The 19,064-nt window shown below is 33.9% G+C and overlaps 2 protein-coding genes across 2 annotated transcripts; both read left to right on the top strand.

The window, feature by feature from the left end:
* Positions 1–4,209: 4,209 nt before the first annotated feature.
* Positions 4,210–9,622, top strand: LOC113401838 (divergent protein kinase domain 2A). Its single transcript, XM_064218975.1, has 4 exons — positions 4,210–5,057; positions 5,187–5,368; positions 5,895–6,496; positions 9,531–9,622. The coding sequence occupies exons 1-3, from the start codon at positions 4,443–4,445 to the stop codon at positions 6,325–6,327; spliced, it is 1,230 nt and encodes a 409-aa protein (XP_064075045.1). The 5' UTR covers positions 4,210–4,442; the 3' UTR covers positions 6,328–6,496; positions 9,531–9,622.
* An 822-nt stretch (positions 9,623–10,444) lies between these two features.
* On the top strand, positions 10,445–18,074 carry LOC113401830 (G patch domain-containing protein 1 homolog). Its single transcript, XM_026641888.2, has 10 exons — positions 10,445–10,627; positions 11,413–11,603; positions 12,427–12,565; positions 12,950–13,131; positions 13,836–14,057; positions 14,356–14,505; positions 14,787–14,934; positions 15,324–15,738; positions 16,665–16,871; positions 17,114–18,074. The coding sequence occupies exons 1-10, from the start codon at positions 10,558–10,560 to the stop codon at positions 18,024–18,026; spliced, it is 2,637 nt and encodes an 878-aa protein (XP_026497673.2). The 5' UTR covers positions 10,445–10,557; the 3' UTR covers positions 18,027–18,074.
* The last annotated feature ends 990 nt before the right edge of the window (positions 18,075–19,064 follow it).

Here is a 19,064-nt window from a genome sequence, read left to right as displayed (position 1 = left end):
AATAATTGCTGTCGCTTTGGGCACACTCAAGATAAATGCAGGTCCAAACCAAGGCGCTTTATGTGTGCTCAACCTCATCATGGATGTTCCTGTCAAGTACCCCGTAGTGAGGCTACATGTCTGTCCTGCTCAGGTCCACATCTGGCTATTGATCCCAATTGCCCAGAACATATGAGACAGAAACAAATAAAAATTGTGATGTCAGAGGAAAATATCCCATACTCTGAAGCCTCTCTCCGTTTTCGCCCTACCCCCCCTCCTTTGCTGACTCCGCACGCTCTTCTCCCAACTCTATGTCCACTCCCACTCGCCCTACGATGAGCCCTCTCACTCCAATTTACGAAATCTCCAGCCCTATAATCCCTCCTGTTTCATCCCAATGGAAAACTGTACTTCTCAACCAACAACCTCGCCCTCCCCTTAGTAAGGGATTCGACAAAGAAGCTCACTCTGCCCTAGTTAGTTCTCCAAAATATTCCCAGCCTAATGGCTGTGCTCTTATAACTTCAGATAATCATCATCGACAAAATCCTGAATTATCCGATATCATCCAACTTTTGCTTTCTTTAATCGATATTATTACCAAGCATAATATCAGTATACCGTACACTGTCACTGAAAAACTTAATCAGTTCACTCCTAATTCTTTTAATAAAAATGGCGACAATTCTCCAATGGAATTGCAAGAGCATTAGGCATAAAAAACATGAAATTATCTCTCTAATTATCTCCTACCATCCTCATATTTTGGCCATCTCGGAGACATGGTTAAAGCCGGGTTCACGTTTTCGGGTTCATGGCTATTCATGTCTCCTCGATGATCATGTTAGTGGATGGGATGGAAGTGCCCTTCTTCTTAAACATTCCCTTATCTATTCATTGATTCCTCTCTCTCCCCACTCTCCATCTTTCAATATTGTAGCCGTCAGGGCTATAAATACAAGCTTCGTGTCAATTTATATTCCTTCTCCTAATTCTTCCATTATTTCCGAATTAAACTCTATCCTCTTAACTCTTCCTATCCCTTTAGTTGTTGTAGGTGACTTCAACTGCCATCATACTATGTGAGGTTCCCTTCAGTGTGAGTACCCTTCTGCTCACCTCATTGATTTGTTTGATAATAATAACCTTTGTTTATTAAATGATGGCTCGCCTACTAGAAGAACTCCTCCATCTCAGAATCCCAGTTGTGTTGACTTGTCCTTAACGTCTCCCAATCTGGCTCTATATCTCAGTGTAACGGGAAGGAGGTCTTTATGGAATTTCCGTCTTTAGAAAACTACTTAAATTTTCAAAGTACAAATGCCAAATCAAAAAGGGAATTATCCTTGAAGAAACGTAACGGCTAGTTTCGTTTCTGTGTGAGTCTTTCTCCCCGAACCCCTTTTTCACTTGCTTGGAATAAAATATAAAACTTCCGAGGTCCTTTCAGTGATAGTATTCCTGTTTCTAACGATCCTTCTGTCTGGCTCTATGATTTTTTGGATAGACTGGCTCCACCTTTTGTTCCTCCTGAAAATTGTTTTCCTTCATCTTCCCCTTCTCCTCCTTCCTATGATCGAATTGATGATCCTTTTACATTTGATGAGCTTTGCTCTGTTTTAGACAATCTTCACGACTCCTCCCCTGGTATTGATGGTATTCCTTACTCCTTTTTAAAGAAATGTTCTGACTGATCAAAATTAATTTTACTCTCTATTCTTAACAAAATTTATGAAACTGGGTTTGTTCTTGAGTCATGGAAAAATCAAATCATCATTCCTATCCTTAAACCCCATAAAGATCCTAAAGATCCCTCCTCCCATCGTACTATTGCCTTATCGTCAGTTCTGGCCAAAATTATGGAACACCTAATAAAAAATAGATTGGAATGGATTTTTTGAAAGCAGGAATATCTTGCCAAAATCGCAGTTTGGGTTTAGAAAAGGTATGGGCACGATGGACAGCCCGAGCGTGTTCTCTTCGGAAATTCGCCTGGCCCTCTCAAGGACACCATCTTGTCGGTGTCTTTCTTGACGTCACTTCAGCTTATGATAATGTTCTCCTCCCGCTACTCAGGCAGAAAATGCTCCAGCTGAGTCTTTCCGCGAGGATGATAAATATCATATGTAACCTTTTCATGCAACGCTATATTTCTGTTCGAGTCCAAGGTACTATGCATCCCCCAAGAATAGTATGGAAGGGGTTACCACAGGGCTCGGTTTTAAGTCCCATTCTCTATAGTTTATATACTTCTGAACTTGACTCTTCTTATTCATCCGATTCTAACATATTACAATACGCCGAAGATATAGCCCTATATTATGCCACAGAATCTATCGACTATTGCTCTATTCGCCTTAATTCTGCTATACAAAATCTTTTCCAGAAGAAGATTGATACCGGATGTTGATATTGTTCTGGAAAATGAGACCATTCAAGTAAAAAATAATGTAAAATTTTTGGGGGTATACTTTGACTCTCGTATGACTGGCACGGTCCACCTTAATTACGTTAAGGAAAAATGTGAGCTTGGTGTAAATGTTTTGAGATCTCTTTCAGGTGTGTGGTGGGGTGCTCATCCGTACACTCAGAAACTACTTTATAACGCCATTGTTCGGAGTCATTTTGATTACGGGTCATTCTTGCTTGATCCGTGTAATAAATCTGCTTTAGCCGACTGGGACAAAATTCAAGCTAATGGTGTCCGCATCACTTGTGGTGCTATGAAGTTCTCCTCCATAAAAGCTCTCCAGGTAGAATGTCTAGATCCTCCCTTATTCCTTCGTAGACAATATCTTTGTGAAAGATTTCTCTACAAAGCTGTTCAAAATTCTTGCCACCCATTATTTACTTCTCTTTGTCACCTTTCCAATTTTATTCCTTCTTCAACTTATTGGACTCAAAAAGAAGCTCCTTGCCTTTTCAAAAGTTATGAAAAATTTATTGCAGCATCTCCTCTTCTTCAATTTCCTGGTAATCCTTTGTTTGCTGTCCCTTTTGATGCACTTGTTTTTAGGCCCAATGTAATTACATATTTTGGTATTAATAAAGAAGATCCTGGAGCCAACGTTTGGTTTAAAAACCTCTTAAATGAGCAGTTTCCCGGATGGCGAACTATGTTTACAGACGCCTCTAAACTATCTGCAGATGTCCCTGTGGGTTCAGATTCCTGACATGAAGCTGACTCTTAGTTTTAAATGCTCTCCCAGGATATCTGTTTTTTCTGGAGAAACAATAGCTATTTATGTAGCTGTATCCCTGGTAGAATCCCACAACCTTAATAAAACCATAATTTTTACTGATAGTCGCAGTTGTTTAGAGGATAATTTAAAATTTCCCTTACGTTCTAAAGATGTTCACCCAATCAACCTCAAAACTCGGGAACTTCTTTTTAAGTGTCACTCTGCTGAAATTGAGGTAGCCCTTGCATGGATTTCTGGACACTCCGGGATTTCTGGCAATGAACAGGCTGATATATGTGCTAAGTGGTCTATTCGCAATGGTACGGAGACTTTTGCCAAGTGTTTTGCCCAAAATTTACGTTCTCTCGCTAAAATTGATTTGAATAAGCGCTGGAATGATGTATGGAACCGTACCCGTCATGTAAAAGGTAAATTTTATGGCAGTTTGCAACCTCATATTCCATTAAAACCCTGGTTTTTTGAGTTTTGTAACTGCTCTAAATTTTCTACTTCGACAATAATTCGGTTGCGTCTTGGCCATAACTGCAGCCCTCATTTTTTATCCAAGATCAGGGTTCGGGACCACTCTTTATGCGAATGTGGCCTTGATGAGGGTACCGTTGAACATATATTCTTTGATTGCACCAGATTTCCTGTTTCACTGTATGATGTTCTTCCTCCTACTTTCCCTCGCCCTTTCAACATGTCCTGTATTTTGTCTTCTTCAGAAATCTCTATTGTAACTATTTTATTTAAGTATATTGAAAGATATAACATTAAACTTTAAGTAAGTTTAAGTATATATTATTTATATAATAAGTATATTTATATTATAGTTTTATTATTTTGTATCTTAGTGGTGTTGGTATATTATATTGTGATGTCCTATTTGTTTTAGATCGTGCTACTGGTCATTTGGCAGAACGAAAAAGTGCTGTTTCAAGCAACCACGTGTATTTTTCAACCCTGACACTGGCAAAATTGTCAACCTATTGACAGAAGCCATAAATATAAGATATAATAATAATAATAATATTGCTTCATTTAATCGGAAAGAATACGTGAGAGATGAAATTATATATTTTTTTGTAATTCGTTCATTCTTAGCAATAAAATGTTAAAATATAAATTCAACCAAGCAAGATTGGAAACATTTGTGTACATACATATTCTTATAAAAAATAAACTATAAAATGTTTTGATATGTATTATCGACATGTTATTTTTGTTATTCAATTATAATTATGTACTGGCTTGTATTGGAGTTTATTTAAGATAATGAATAAAAAAAATTACAACAACATGCTTTTACGACGTAGATTTTGTAAGCGAGTTATCCTTATGGTAACTGCCTTTGCTATATCGTTTTACGCTTCTGTTCTTTTGTTTGGAGGTTTTAAAGGCCCTCAAGTGATGCAACTCACAGATCTAAACCGTTGCCCAGCTTGTTACGGGGTTACCGTCTGTCCTGAATTATATTCAAATCAAATAACATTAGAATACTCTCATTGGTCTAACATGTTCAATGCTAAGAATATATTTTATGGCTATACAAAATCGAGCCGACGTGTAGTATTAAAAAAGCTTGCACACGACTGGGAATTGAGCGAGTTTGATACGAAAATTTGTAAAACATTCAATTTAAAATATAATTGTAAGCCCATTGAACTTCTTAATGTTTCCAATGTCGATGATAAAGTATTAAAAACTGTGGAGTATAACATAACTTGGCCTGATGCTGAGCCAAGAAAAGGATTAGTTTTGTGTCCTTATGCATATAGTCTGTATGAGTTACTACAGCCTATTATAAACAACAGAAAAGGAAATTATAAATCTGAAATGTTAAATATTTGGACAATACTAAATATTAACCCAGAACCAATTATTTTGCAGGTAATTATTAATTAACCACATTTACTTGTATAATTTAGACTAATGATTTTAAAAAAAAAATAGTAATATTTTTGTCTAAAAATTATTATTTAGTTCAAGATAACAAATAGAAACTTGATTATTTTACAGGTGATACCCAAATCTAAAGGATGGCCAGTGCCACCCTATGGGGGAGTGTGTGGTAGATTGGAAGTTGTCGGTTATGAAGGTGAACCTCTCTCAACACTCCACCATGTAGCTTGGCACAGGAAATTAAAGTATGCACAGAAAATATTAGAAGCTGCTATGGATTTTACTTTTAAACATGACAGGTACCAACACCGGAAATAACTAACTTTTTTTTTATGATGTAGTAGTCTGTCTTATATGTTTGTTAAAAATTTATAATGACCAAATGTAAACCAAGTATTTAAATTCTCTCAAACTATAGCTTGTAAGCTCAGAGAAAAGGTTTACTTGTACTATTTAAATTTTAAAATAAGAGGTGGAGAAAAACATTTTTAAACTGGAGCTCAATATATTTTTTTAAACTATACATATTTGAATAATATTGATAAATTTAATTATATAAAATATTTGTCTTACTCAGCGTAAATACAGGCACAAGAGATATGACATCTTAGTTCCCAAGGTTAATGGCACATTGGCACTGAAAGGAATTGCTAATATTTCTTTCAGTACCAATGTCTATATGTGGTGGTGATCACATACCACCAGGTGGCTCATTTGCAGGTTTGCCTATCTACACCATATTTAAAAAAAATAATAAATTCTTATTTGATTCATATATATGTGCAATACCAATTAATTTATTAACAAAAACTTATTTTTCAACAGATTTCGTTTTTATCTAATGGATTGGTCCCTTGATAACATAGTTGCTAATGAAAAGGATGAAATCACATTCATAGATTTAGAAGATTTAGTAATACTTGATAAACATATATCCCCAAAAAAGGACCTGCCTGATTGGTATAAACGCTATAGCCGAGATATCATGGGTTCCGGATTTACATTTTCAATTGAAAATATGTGCAAACATCATCTCAGTGACCATAACTTGTGGGCCGCTTGTTATATTCTGGCCGGCGATGAAAATCCATTATTGTATCCTATACCCAAGGAGATTAATTCGTCAAGACCTCATTTTGATAGATTATTAAGTGCCTGCCTTAATGGTGATGACAGATTTCGAACGATAAGCAAGCTCCAACATGTTATTGAAGAAATGTTAACAGATAAACAGGTTTTAGGATTTGGAATAAGATGAGAAAATCTTTTAGAGGAGTAAATCAATCTCTTTTTTTTTATTTAATTTAAATTATCTGTGATATTAATATTGTATATTATTTAATTTGTCTACGGGTTGTGTTCGTTTTATTTTTATTTATTGTGTTAAATTTTACTGTGCTAATAGTAATAGTTTGTAGATTAAGAGCGTAGTTTGTAAGCGTGGGAATTAATTTTAGAACACACACATAGGTACTTTTCAATAATACAGTTGCATTGTGCAGTGTATCGTACGCATCCCCGGAGATAATTAGTTGCTTGTTTTCGGTGCAACGAATAAATTAAATTTTCATTGCGCGTTCATAACGTAGGATTTATAAAAATACATTTAATTACGAGTAATGTATTAGCTATAAGGTTGTCACTCGCAAACGCAATTATAAATTATTTGTAAGCATAGGGTGCGGTCAGAGTGCATTAAGATGCCAAATATTCATTATGATTTTTATTGTTTCAACTGCTTTCGTCTAACAAAATAATAATAATTATTTTCTTGATATTTTAAGGTTGGTAGATATACCGAATTAAATTAAAGTAAAGACACATTAAATAATCACTTCTTAAATTTTATAAATATAAATAACGGAGTTAAATATAATTTTTTGCAATACTCTATTTTTAAGTAAAATATTCGAAAAAAATATTTTAAATCAACTTCTCGTCCATTTCGGTACAAATACTATTTTTCATAGTGAGCAATTCGGTTTTACAAGAGGTCGCTCGACAACTGATGCGAGAATAGCACTTCTTAAACATATTTACGTTGCTTGACAAAAATCACGAATGCTATTGGAGTATCCTGTGATTTGTCTAAAGCATTTGATTGTGTAGAACACGAGACGCTTCTTTATAAGCTCAAATACTACGGTATTAAAGGTAAAGCTCTTGATCTCATTGCTTCATATTTAAGTCAAAGAGTCCAGCAAGTTTTCATTAATGGCATAAAGTTTTCTGGATTTTCGTTAAAAATGAGTGTTCCACAAGGATCAATTTTGGGTCCCTTTCTATTTCTAGTATATATAAATTATCTTCCTTTCTACGTTAAAGGTATTTGTGATATAATGTTGTTTGCTGACGATACTTTACTGATTTTTAAGGTAGACAGGAAAAATCTGACTATGACGATGTGAACGGTGCATTATCACAGATACACGATTGGTTTACAGTAAATAATTTAGTTTTGAATACTCAAAAAACAAAATGTGTAGTTTTTACCCAACCAAATTTTAGAAAGCAAAATTATAATATATCTTTAAATGGTGGCCGTCTTGATGTAGCCAATACTACGGTTTTTTTTTGGGAATAGCATTGGATTCCAAACTTCAGTGGAGTCCTCATTTATCGTCCCTGTCAGGAAGACTCAGCTCCGCAGCATACGCGGTTAGAAAAGTTAGACTAACTATTATTGGTACCGCTAGTCTTGTATATATTGGTTATTTTCACAGTATTATTTCATATGGCATATTACTTTGGGGTAATGCTGCAGATATTGAATCTGTTTTTATTTTACAAAAGAGAGCAAACCGGTCTATTTATAATCTTGGAGCTAGAGACTCTCTTCGGGATGTTTTTAATAAAGTAGGAATACTCACTGTTGTAAATGTAAAATAAATGGGGTACTTTCGTACGCCATGGGGTAGATTCATATAGGGTAATTAAAAAGCCAATTAAAATCGTTAAATTTTTATTAATTATTACAAAAATATTTATTTATTAAAAAACTAACTTAATAATATGTGACTTGACTAATGGTCGATAAATCTTTCCTTAGAAAAATAACAAAAATAAAATCGTTCATCCTTCGTTTACTTTTTGATTATTCTAAACTTTACAATCAGTATATATGAGATGTTTACAATAATTTTGTATGGCATCGTTGTACAGTCTTTGATAATACAACGATCCTTCAGATTCCTATGAATTTTCATCGCTGTCTATTTGCTTACCTCTCTTTTTCTTTTGTCTTGAATTAAGTTCCTTCAAACTACGTTTCACTGCCTTGCTCTGGCTTTCCTTTCCTGTTCTATTTTGTCAATTCTTTCTGTCTATGTCTGTCTTCTAGTTTAATGTTTTCAGGTATATAAACGTGAATGGCTGTGCCCATATTTATTTTCACAAATATAACAATTGAAGCTCAAATTAAACAATGTTTATATTAATCAATCATCACCATTTTGTAAAAAACATAACAATTCAACTTACAATTATGAACTAAGCTAAGGTAAAAAATTTACTTAAAAAATTGGTAAGTAGTGTTTCTAAGGTTTCATACCTTATGGGTAAAAACGCGACCTTATTATTAAGACTCCACTGTCCGTCCCTCTGTCTGTCCGTACGTCTGTCGGTCACCAGGCTGTATGTCATGAATCTAGACAATTAAAATTATCACAGATTTTTTTTTAATTGTTACATACTGTTTATTTTTTAATTAGTCCTTTATTTTTTTTATGTGTTCGATAATTTTCTTTACGTTTTCCCATTTAATTCTGAATTAGATAGAAATTAAATAGATAGAAGCAAAGATGAGTAAAACAATAACCGGTTAGTAATACTTACTTACTGAGTTCATCTGGTCTCTTGAAAAGTAAAAATTAACAATTGCGTCCCACGACACTCGCGCCCCACCCTTATGCTAACTTGTCGATGTGTGCGTAGACGTTTTGCGAAATTATAAGAGTCGGCTCGAAATAAAAATTGACGTGCTCTCACCTTGGGCTCTGGGGAGGGACTGAAAATTTATTGACAGCGATGTCGAATAATAAGTCAAAACCGTCAAATCATTTTCTCCATACTAAAATGTATGGACGACGAATGCCAAAAAGTAAGCAATATTTAAATAATAATTACTACAATATTGTGAGATATAATAGAAATTGAACACGGTGAACTTATTATTTACACTTTTGTGTCCCCATTTAACCAAAAATACATGTATAAACTAGCCGCTAAATAGCTTAAAAAACGTTAATAGAAAAGGTCGATTTCAGTGTTTGGAGTGATGTTGACGATTAATTTACCAGGTTATTGATACAAATTTTATAAATATCACGCGGTGAAACTTGAGATCTATCTATTAAGATACTGAATGTTTTTTTTCATCCATAATCAATGCTCCAGTTTTAAGATATTTCGAAAATAGTAAGCGCTATTTAGGCGTTCCGCAAGGACTGTCCTCTTAATGAGATAGTTGTATGAAATTTTATACTACTTAATTTTTAAGCAAGAGTTTACATCTTGCTAGTGTTTTAATTTGCAAATATAATGTAGAAGTATAAGTTGTTTCATTGAATATCGCTTTTATCTTATTTATATATTCCGTTAGAAACAGATTTAATATTTGTTAGAATCTTAGTGGCTAAGTGCCTAGTGTTGCATATCGATAGACAATCGATAGTCTATCGATAGTTAAGGTATTAGCGATAGTATCGATAGGCTATCGATAGTATTGGCACGTGACAATGCTATGGAATTTTAAATTTTACACTTCTATATTATCGTTACATGGCTTACTAAATAACTTATCTTGAGAAAGTAATACTATCAAAAAATAACTGGCTATCGATAATACTAAACTAACGATAGTATCGATAGGGTAGGTTAAAAGTAATGGTTTCGGCAATACTATCGATAGTATCAATAGTATTGCTTACGGAGAGCTATCGATACTAGATAAGATATAGCATATCTTGCAAAGCAAAATAACAGATAAATAATTAATATTATAATTTATCTTTTATGAAGTTCATTAACCTGCACAATATAAATAAATTTATATAAAAATATTTTTTAGATAAACTTAATACTGTTTGTTTTACGGTAAAGTTTTGTTTAATATAAAATATATAATTATTCTTACAATATAAACGCTACCAATTAAAATATTGCCGATTGACACTTAAATAATTATTGAAAATACATTATTATATTAAGTATCGACTGTTTATTGGTTTATATTAAGTAGTAATTATAATAATTATACCCAGTATATTTTTCTATATTTATAAAGTCTCCAGTTTTTAAGTAAAATGTTTTCATCTTTTTAACTAATTATTTGATTTCTAAACGTTAACATATTTTCATATTTGACAAATGACATTTTGTAAGCGATCAGCTAACTTAAAATTTGTAGAAATTACAAAAACTTCGATGTTATTAATAAAGAAATATATCAATGATTGATACCTAACAAGATTGTACAAATATCTGGAAAATGAGTGGTGACGATTCAGACGAAGAAAATGTAATTCGTTACGGTACTCCACTTGAACCGTTTGAAGAAGGTACGGTAACTGTTCAGACAAATTAATATCATTAAGACGCAAAATAGAAGTCTTTTAAATAATAATAAAAAGACACCCTATTTCTAATAATCATTAATTATTCTGAATATATTACAAACATGATATCGATCAAACTCGCCGCGTTGTCTCTCTATGAGAAGAGTAAATTTAATTGTCATTTATTAAGCTAAGCTAGCTTATTAAATTTACGATTTTAAAAACTGTGTATTTCTTCCCTAATATACTGGAACAATAAATAACCTTATTTCTAAATATGTTAATAAACTAATTCACTTACTGTAATAAGCTCAAATTTCTATTAATAGCAAAAAAATTGTCCTCTACAACCACCTAATCTATGATGTTAAAAGTGTGCAAGTAATGACACTGGCTTATAGACTCTTCTATATTAGTCACACCTATACACAGATTAGTGATGTTTGACTTAGGTGTAACGGATGAGCTGCTAAGGGTAAATTATAATGAGAAAAAGTACTGCCTCCTAAATAAAAATAGGAACAATTTCATATGAAACTACGTCAATTTAAAGCTGCTACAAAGGATTGTAATGTTATCCGTTACTTCCAATTTCTATTCTTTTATATTCTATTATAGCTTTTGTTAAATGTCGGAGCAGATTTGTTAGTATGTGGTATTGTTAGGAACCTCACATAGCCCCAAGTGATACTGACTATAATTTTTTTACATTATAGTTTGTTTTATGGCATGTGAGGTGTTTGTTTTAATTGTTGATATTGTCATATTTAGTTATTATGCTTCTGCAGATGAAGTACCTTCAAAGAGGAAGTTTCAGCAACAGCAAGATCAGTATGCGGTTGATGAGAATGGCCGCCGAAGGTTTCACGGAGCCTTCACTGGAGGGTTTTCTGCAGGATATGGAAATACAGTGGGAACGCCAGAAGGATGGGCACCGAGTAGTTTTAAAAGTTCACGTTTTGAAAAGGCACAGATTTCTGTGAGTAATTTTTAAGTTCAAAATTTATTAAATAACTTTAAAGTTATTTAATTTTTTAATGTAACTATTTATATGCATAGTTTTATACATATCCTTAGCTGTAGAAAATTAGAATATCCCCAGATGTGTATTTTAATATGTGTTAAAATATATTTTTTACAAATTATTTTAAATTATTAAAAGGAATCTTATAATTTCGGTCACAGTCTGCGTATCACAGTTAGAAGAGACTATTGGTACTTCTTTTTGGAAGATTTTTGATGATAAGATGTTATTTAAGAAGCTCTATGCAATGGTGTAGTGAAATTATATGTCATATACATACATTTATCAGAGTATGAACACAAATATTCAGTGCATATGGAATGGATCAATAATAAAAATTGTCAAGTAGTGATCTGAAGCTTCAAGTTATTTTGGAGTTCCCTAGGGAGACATTTTCGATCTTTTTATTTTCCTCATTTATGTTAATGACATTGCTAATTGTTTAGTTAACAAAATTAATGACAGATTACTTCTAATTATGTATTTAATTTTAAATCTTGACTATAGAAGCATCAGCAAACCTCAGTACCATCATAGATCCTTAGTTCTTAAGGGGTCTTAATAGATCAAGGCTCCGCAGCAGTTAAACAAAAAGTGTGTTAACCGAAGAATAAATGTTCTGATATGTGCCGTTTTTTTTATTATCATATGATCTATTTATTATGACGTCAGACTATTTGTTGAAACCTTGACTGTAATGGCTTTAAGTTTTAATAATAAATACCAACAAACAATTTTTTAGCTTTGAGTAATCTTTCTTTATTAATGTCTGTTATAGAATCAAAGACCCGAAGACTTCATGGATGATGAAGATCGTTCTGAATATGGAATAGCGCCTAGAAATTTACAGACAAAGAGTGAGTTCTCAGGACAAAAGCGACCCCACCAACAGAGATTTCACGATGGACCTATACCTGGTAAGCAAGCTCAAACCTGTAAATGTAAGATAAGATCTTAGAGTAAACTCTACACCTGCTCAAATTCAGATTTGTGTTTTTTTTTATGAAATAGCTAGACTAGGCAAGTGAGCCATCTAATGGTAAGCCGACATAACCCGCCCATCGCCGTCTGAAGAAATATGAACCATTCATTACATCGCCAACGCGCTATTAACGTTGGAAACTAAGATATACATATAAGATACACTTGTAGGCTGTAACTGGCTCACTCACCATGCAAACCAAAACACGACGGTATTAAGTTTTGCTGTTTGGTGGTAGATTATCCGATTAATGGGTGGAAAGCCCTACCGCCTAAATTTTAAATAACATCATTATAAAAAAATATTTTCGAATTACCAGGAGAACCGGTTCTAGAACAATTTATCCGAGCAGTACACGAGACAGCTGCGGTGAAGATGCTTCGCAGGATGGGCTGGAAGGAAGGTCAAGGGATAGGAGACAGACTCACCCGCAGTGAAAAGAAACGTGTAGAGAACCAGCACAAGGTGTATGGGTGCTATATGCCTCCAGATATCAGACAGGTGAGTATTTTAATTGCTAAATTAATAATTGTTATTTGTAATCGTGTTGTATTGAGGCTTGAAATTATATTTTAATGGTATATGGCATATTAATATATGTGGAATATAATATTAATTATCTTTAGATTAATTTAATTTAAGTAGGATTGAGGTGTATTAACGGCTGACTCACAATATATTTATGATAATATAATGTCTATACAGAAGTATATACAAAAATATTCTACAAAAGCTGATATACATACTATTAATACAAGAAATAACAATAAACTTTTAACCCCTACTTTCCGTTTGCATACGGTACGGAGAACTTTTTTGGGCAATCGTATATGCATATATAATAATACCAGAAAATATAATCAATTTCCCATTTACAAAATTTATTAAGACTAAATTAATTAATAAAGCTAATTCTTTAAAAGAATACTTTTTAGAAAAATTAATGGATTTAGGCTGGGGTGAATAACAGCATTGTAAATCTGTTTATTTGAAAAGAGCAACTATGCGAGTTTCTTGCCGTTTCTTCTCGATGGAGGTCGCTTTCCGAAACGGTGCTAGTGTTTAAATATTGACAAATATTGACGATTCAAAAACGCTTCATTGTGAAGTTGACTAATTTTTCATATATATTAATTATTCATATATTCAATTAAATAAATAAACATGTGGTCTACATTATAATGAAACTCTTATTTCTCTTCCAGGAATCCAAGCAGTCCGAGGAAAGTTCAGACTCGGAATTTGAATACGACACGTTATTTGCGCCGGACGATTATGACCCCTATACAATTCAGCATAAGAACGATCGGTTCGGTCTCGGCTACAAAGGTTTAAGTCGACACTCTGTGCTGGGGAACTTGGTCGGGGAGTACGACGGTGCTGGAAGCTCTAAGAGCCATTTGCTTATGAAGGAGAAAGGCAAAAAGGTACCTTGATATGTAATAAGTTCAGTATCAGCCAACCCTGTTAAGTTAAGCTATACCTAGCGTCCGGGTGCAAGAAGGGGTGTGGCAATTTTTTCCCAAAAAAAATTTTTTAAGAGACTATTTGGGGTGCCTGTCTGGCCATTATGGGCAATTAGCCCCCTAACGGGTGGCGTCCTGGTTTTCTTAATTATCAAATCGGCTAGCTCTGTCTGGTATGGCTAGGCAAAAGTACAGTTCACTATAATAATAGTTTTCAATATGATTTATGACAAAAATAATAAAATGAGTGTGGCTGCAGGTGTCGATCCGCGGGCAGGCGTTCGGCGTGGGCGCGCTGGAGGCCGACGACGAGGACGTGTTCGCGGCGCCCGACATGTCGCACTACGACTTCGAGATGGGGGGCGCCGCCGAGGAGGCCGTCAAGACGAGGGCGCCGAAAAGCTCCAGTGTGAGTGACTTGTCTCCGATTTTATGCTATTATTCATGGAACATTTTTTTTCTCTAATAATTGAAGGTAGTGTTCATCTAAACTAATATTATACTAATATAAAAAGGTAAAATTGTTTGTTTGTAAGTAGGGGGTAATCTTCATAATAATTGATCCAATTCAATTTTTTTCCTGGTTAAAATCTATATTACTCCTGATCGATGTAGGATATAAATTATATTTATATCATAACATTTTGTTTATTAACTATTATAATTAATTTAATTTTTATATATTAACAGGTTCTGGAGGGCTTCGTGAAGGCAACTAAACCTCCAACTGCAGTGGCGAGCTACCCCCCACCGGCGCTCCCGCGAGACTACACCCCCGCGCCCGCCGGCGTGCGGCGCTCCCGGTTCGAGCCCACCGCGGAGCCGCAGAGGGATCAAGGTTAGTGGTTACCGGCTGTAGCACACAAGGTAGTAACTCGTATGCTCTTAAGAATAGCAGCTAAACCGACGATAACTGTTTTATAGGAGATTAATAGTACAGTCATGCTACTCACAATATATCTTTCAAAAATATTATTATAAACATTAGTGTTACACGATTATATCGCCGTTGCGACTTCTTATTTTCTAAACTAATTTGTGAACACTGAAATACTTGCTATCCCTTTTTATCCGCATAAAAAGAAAGGAAGACAGCTCTTATAAAGTTAGATTAGTTTACAATATAAATACATGACAAATAAAATCTATTCATCCACGTCATGAAAACTGCTGAATCTTATCCAAAGATGTATTGTCTCCTACCACCATATTACTATACAATTTCAGGACTAGGACGCCACGATCTCACGTCGGAAGCTCGAGGCGCTCTACTCGGTGAAGTACCAATCCCAAAGACAGAGGAACTCGAGGCTAACACACAACCCCAAAACACAGAAGTGACTAAACTCCTCGAAAAGACAATCAATTTCGTAACAGAGAATACACAAAAAGATAAAGATATAGATTTCATATCTATAAAAGATAGCGGAAAAGATATAAACGTTTTTAAACCGTTTATAAGCGATCCGAAAAAACAAGCTCGATATGAGCGTTACTTGCAAGGTGGAGATAGTACAGTAGAAAGAGACGGGGCTACTGGGGAGGGAGATAGATTGAGTGATTGGGAGAGGAACAGAGAAATGATGGAGTTTGAACAAGCTGCTAAGCTGTATAGGCCTCTGTCCGGAGTCATGGGGGATAGGTGAGACCATATTAATAGGAATATTATGTATGCAATATAGTAGTTTCGTACTTATTCATTGATAGTCAAAGCTAATACTACAATCACTTTAGAAAAGAATTTACCTGAAATTTACTAGTACAAGAATCTAAGGGGGCGATTTTTGCAAATTTATTTTTTAAAGAATAGTTGCAAATTAATGAAGGAATTAATAATGTTCCCCCCTTTTAAGTTTTTCACTTGTGTTACGAGTGGGGACGACAATAGGCCAAAGGGTCCTGACCCTTCGGAGTTGTGGAATTTTTATATCGCTAGGCTGCCCGTAAACCGGTTCTTGACTCTTTATTGTATCATCTGTTTTTTTTTATTGTTTAATAGCCTGTATTAATTATTGGTCGGTTTTTTATCTGTCTACACAAAGGAGTGACATCAAAATCCAGGAATCGATTTATCATCAATATCGATATTCCAAGAATAAATTGCTATATATAATAAACCTTGCTCGGTGGTTGGGCTTTATGCAAACCCCTTTGGGTACTAGTAAACACCTACTCATCAATTAATGTGTCCAATTCGATAACCCATCAGAAATATAAATGATGGGTTGAGAGTACTCGTAACAGATTTTGTAAACTTGGATACTTTTTTTTAAATTAGTAGTAATGTGTATATCTATTAATATAATTGAAGATCGCGTGTGAGAGGGGCCGGTTTTAGGTACTCTGTCAATTTCTGAACTTCTGGTAATGTGTTTTCATGATCATTAGTTTAGTTGTAAAACGTGAAAGCGTAATATAAAATCTTAGTTTCATAGGTTGGTTGCGCATTGACCATATAAGAAATGATTAATTTTCTTTTCAATATTTATGGGCGGTGAAGACAACTTTCCATCAGGGGGCCAATTTATTCGACAACCTTAAAAAACACTATATTTTAATTTTTGTTAGGTTTACCCATGCATCTGAGCCAGACGACGGTGCCTTGAACCCCCTAAGTGCTGTGGCTAAGAGCTCAATTAATTACGGATTAGCAACACCAGAGCAAATTGAAGCAGCTAAAATCGGTGCTTACGGAGTTATAACGAGAAAGGAAGTCAAATGGCGACCGGAGCCGATTGTCTGCAAGAGGTTCAACGTACCGGAGCTAGGAGCGAGGTACTTAGCCGCTTTTTAACTTACAAATAATGAAATGGACTAAGCTGAACATCAAATGCATCATGCATTCAGTTTATAAGTAAATTTATATTTGTTGTAGCATTACATTGACATTTAAAATTAAAATTCAATCATAATAAGCACCAAACAAAAAAATGTCTGTTTACAAATTAAATCTAAATTTATTTTGTTTTATAATATCTACTTATATAATAATGTTTAATAACTGTTTTTGTTCACAGAATGGAACCTAAGAAGGACGAAAAACCCAAAGTATCCTATTCTATATTCTCGTACTTAGAATCATCAGTTCACGACAAAGAGAGCTTTACGAAAGAACAAAGTAAATTTAGTGGATCGAAATCATTAAATGTCGATCATGAAATGAAGCCTAAGAATGATAAACCTATCGATATTAACCCAGTTAGACAGTTAGCACACGTCAGCAAGTCTACAGAACCAATAGAAGCTAACACTGGCCCTAATAAAAGAATGACGGTCGCAGAGTTGTTCATGATGGAGTCTGAAAAAGACCTACAAATTAAAAATAAAGAAACCGAAGTCGTCCAAACAATAGAAAAATTTGACAAAATGGACCTTTATAAATCAATATTCCTAAGTGACAGCGAAAACGAAGAAACCAATGAAGAGAACACGAGCACAGATTATAAAGAATTCATTGAAAAACCGAAGAATATCGAAAGGAATACCTCACCACCGAGAGGCATTTTCGCAAACATTGATTTTAATGAATTAAATTCATGGAAGAGACATTCTGAAGATAAAAATCCTAAAACAAATGAGAAAACTTATGAGAATAATGTGAGCGAATCAAAAAGTAAAACGAATGACAACACAAGTGAAAAAATAGATAACAATGACGACAAGAAGGAAACGAAAGATACGAATAGTTCTATTGAAATAGAAGAAGCTGTATATGGTCCGAAAATTCCAGAAAAATTACTGAAAAGATTAGAATTACCAGAAACCAATTTTAAACCAATGTTTCGAACAAAGGATGAGAGAGAACGTGAAGAGTCGTCTAGTTCTGACTCCTGGGTCGAAGCGAAGGTTAAACCGAAAAAGGAAAAGAAGAAGAAAAGTAAAAAGCATAAGTCAAAAAAGAAGTCGAAGCATAAGAAGAAAGAAAGATAAATAATATATCAAATAAATATTGTTTAATAAACATGGTTTTCATTACAAGCGTTGATTGTTGATGATTTTTATTTCACTGTCCAATATCTTAGACTCAGAATTTTTCAATCGTTTACTCTTGGTCATGTCAATATTTTAAGTGTGGAATGTTGCCTAGTTCTGTTCTAAATTTAAAAGAATTATTTTAAGAAATTGATGATTGATGATCTTAGCTCAAATGATGAGTTTAATTGAAAACAAATTCAATAAAATATCTTTTACCAAAATAATCTAATACTGTTCTTAGACTACCGGTATCGATATAAGTCGAAATAAATTATATGAACGTAAAAAATTTAACCATAATTGTAAATTTCTCAACTTTATTTTTAAAATTATTCCAAGTTATTTAAAAAAGTCTGTCACACTATCATTGCATATTAAAAATATAATTTTAAAATTTAAAAATAATATAATGAAAATTATTATGGAATTAGAGACACTGCATTCAGTTTTCTAATTTCGTATCTGAGCGATCGGATTCAGAAGGTCGATGTAAATGGAAATAGATCTCCCTGGGCCCCAGTTACTGTGGATCAATTCTTGTCCCTCAAGGATCAATTCTTGGTCCATTTTTCTTCCTCGTTTATATAAATGACCTGGCACATCTTTTAAGTAATAAACACGAGATAGTATTGTTTTCTGATGATAATTCTTTAATTTTTAAAATAAAAAGACGTCTTTCAATATATGACGATGTGAACAATGCTCTCTTCGAAATACATTGGTTTAGTGTTAATAATTTACTGTTAAATAGTAAAAAGACAAAATGCATTAAATTCACTACTCCCAATGAAAGATGTGTCAAAACGAGTGTAATTTTAAACGGGGAAGCATTAGAAATTTTAGAATCAACAGAGTTCCTTGGTATGACAATAGACTCTAAGCTCCAATGGGGCCCCCATATAAATAAATTGGCGAATAGACTCAGCTCTGCAGCCTATGCGGTAAAAAAAATTAGATGCACACCTTGGGAATAAGATGATCGCCTCCAGGATG

Source organism: Vanessa tameamea, chromosome 25 (assembly GCF_037043105.1).
Source record: "Vanessa tameamea isolate UH-Manoa-2023 chromosome 25, ilVanTame1 primary haplotype, whole genome shotgun sequence".
NCBI lineage: Eukaryota > Metazoa > Arthropoda > Insecta > Lepidoptera > Nymphalidae > Vanessa > Vanessa tameamea.
The sequence above is the reverse complement of the archived record's forward strand: the minus strand, read 5'-3'. Positions and strand labels throughout refer to the sequence as shown.

Bases quoted from the DNA above. Each gene is read 5' to 3' on its own strand.
- LOC113401838 (XM_064218975.1), top strand. From the start codon at position 4,443: ATGAATAAAAAAAATTACAACAACATGCTTTTACGACGTAGATTTTGT. The intron at 5,058-5,186 runs GTAATTATTAAT...ATTATTTTACAG, and splicing joins CAGAACCAATTATTTTGCAG to GTGATACCCAAATCTAAAGG. The intron at 5,369-5,894 runs GTACCAACACCG...ATTTTTCAACAG, and splicing joins TTTACTTTTAAACATGACAG to ATTTCGTTTTTATCTAATGG.
- LOC113401830 (XM_026641888.2), top strand. From the start codon at position 10,558: ATGAGTGGTGACGATTCAGACGAAGAAAATGTAATTCGTTACGGTACT. The intron at 10,628-11,412 runs GTACGGTAACTG...ATGCTTCTGCAG, and splicing joins ACTTGAACCGTTTGAAGAAG to ATGAAGTACCTTCAAAGAGG. The intron at 16,872-17,113 runs GTACTTAGCCGC...TTTTGTTCACAG, and splicing joins GTACCGGAGCTAGGAGCGAG to AATGGAACCTAAGAAGGACG.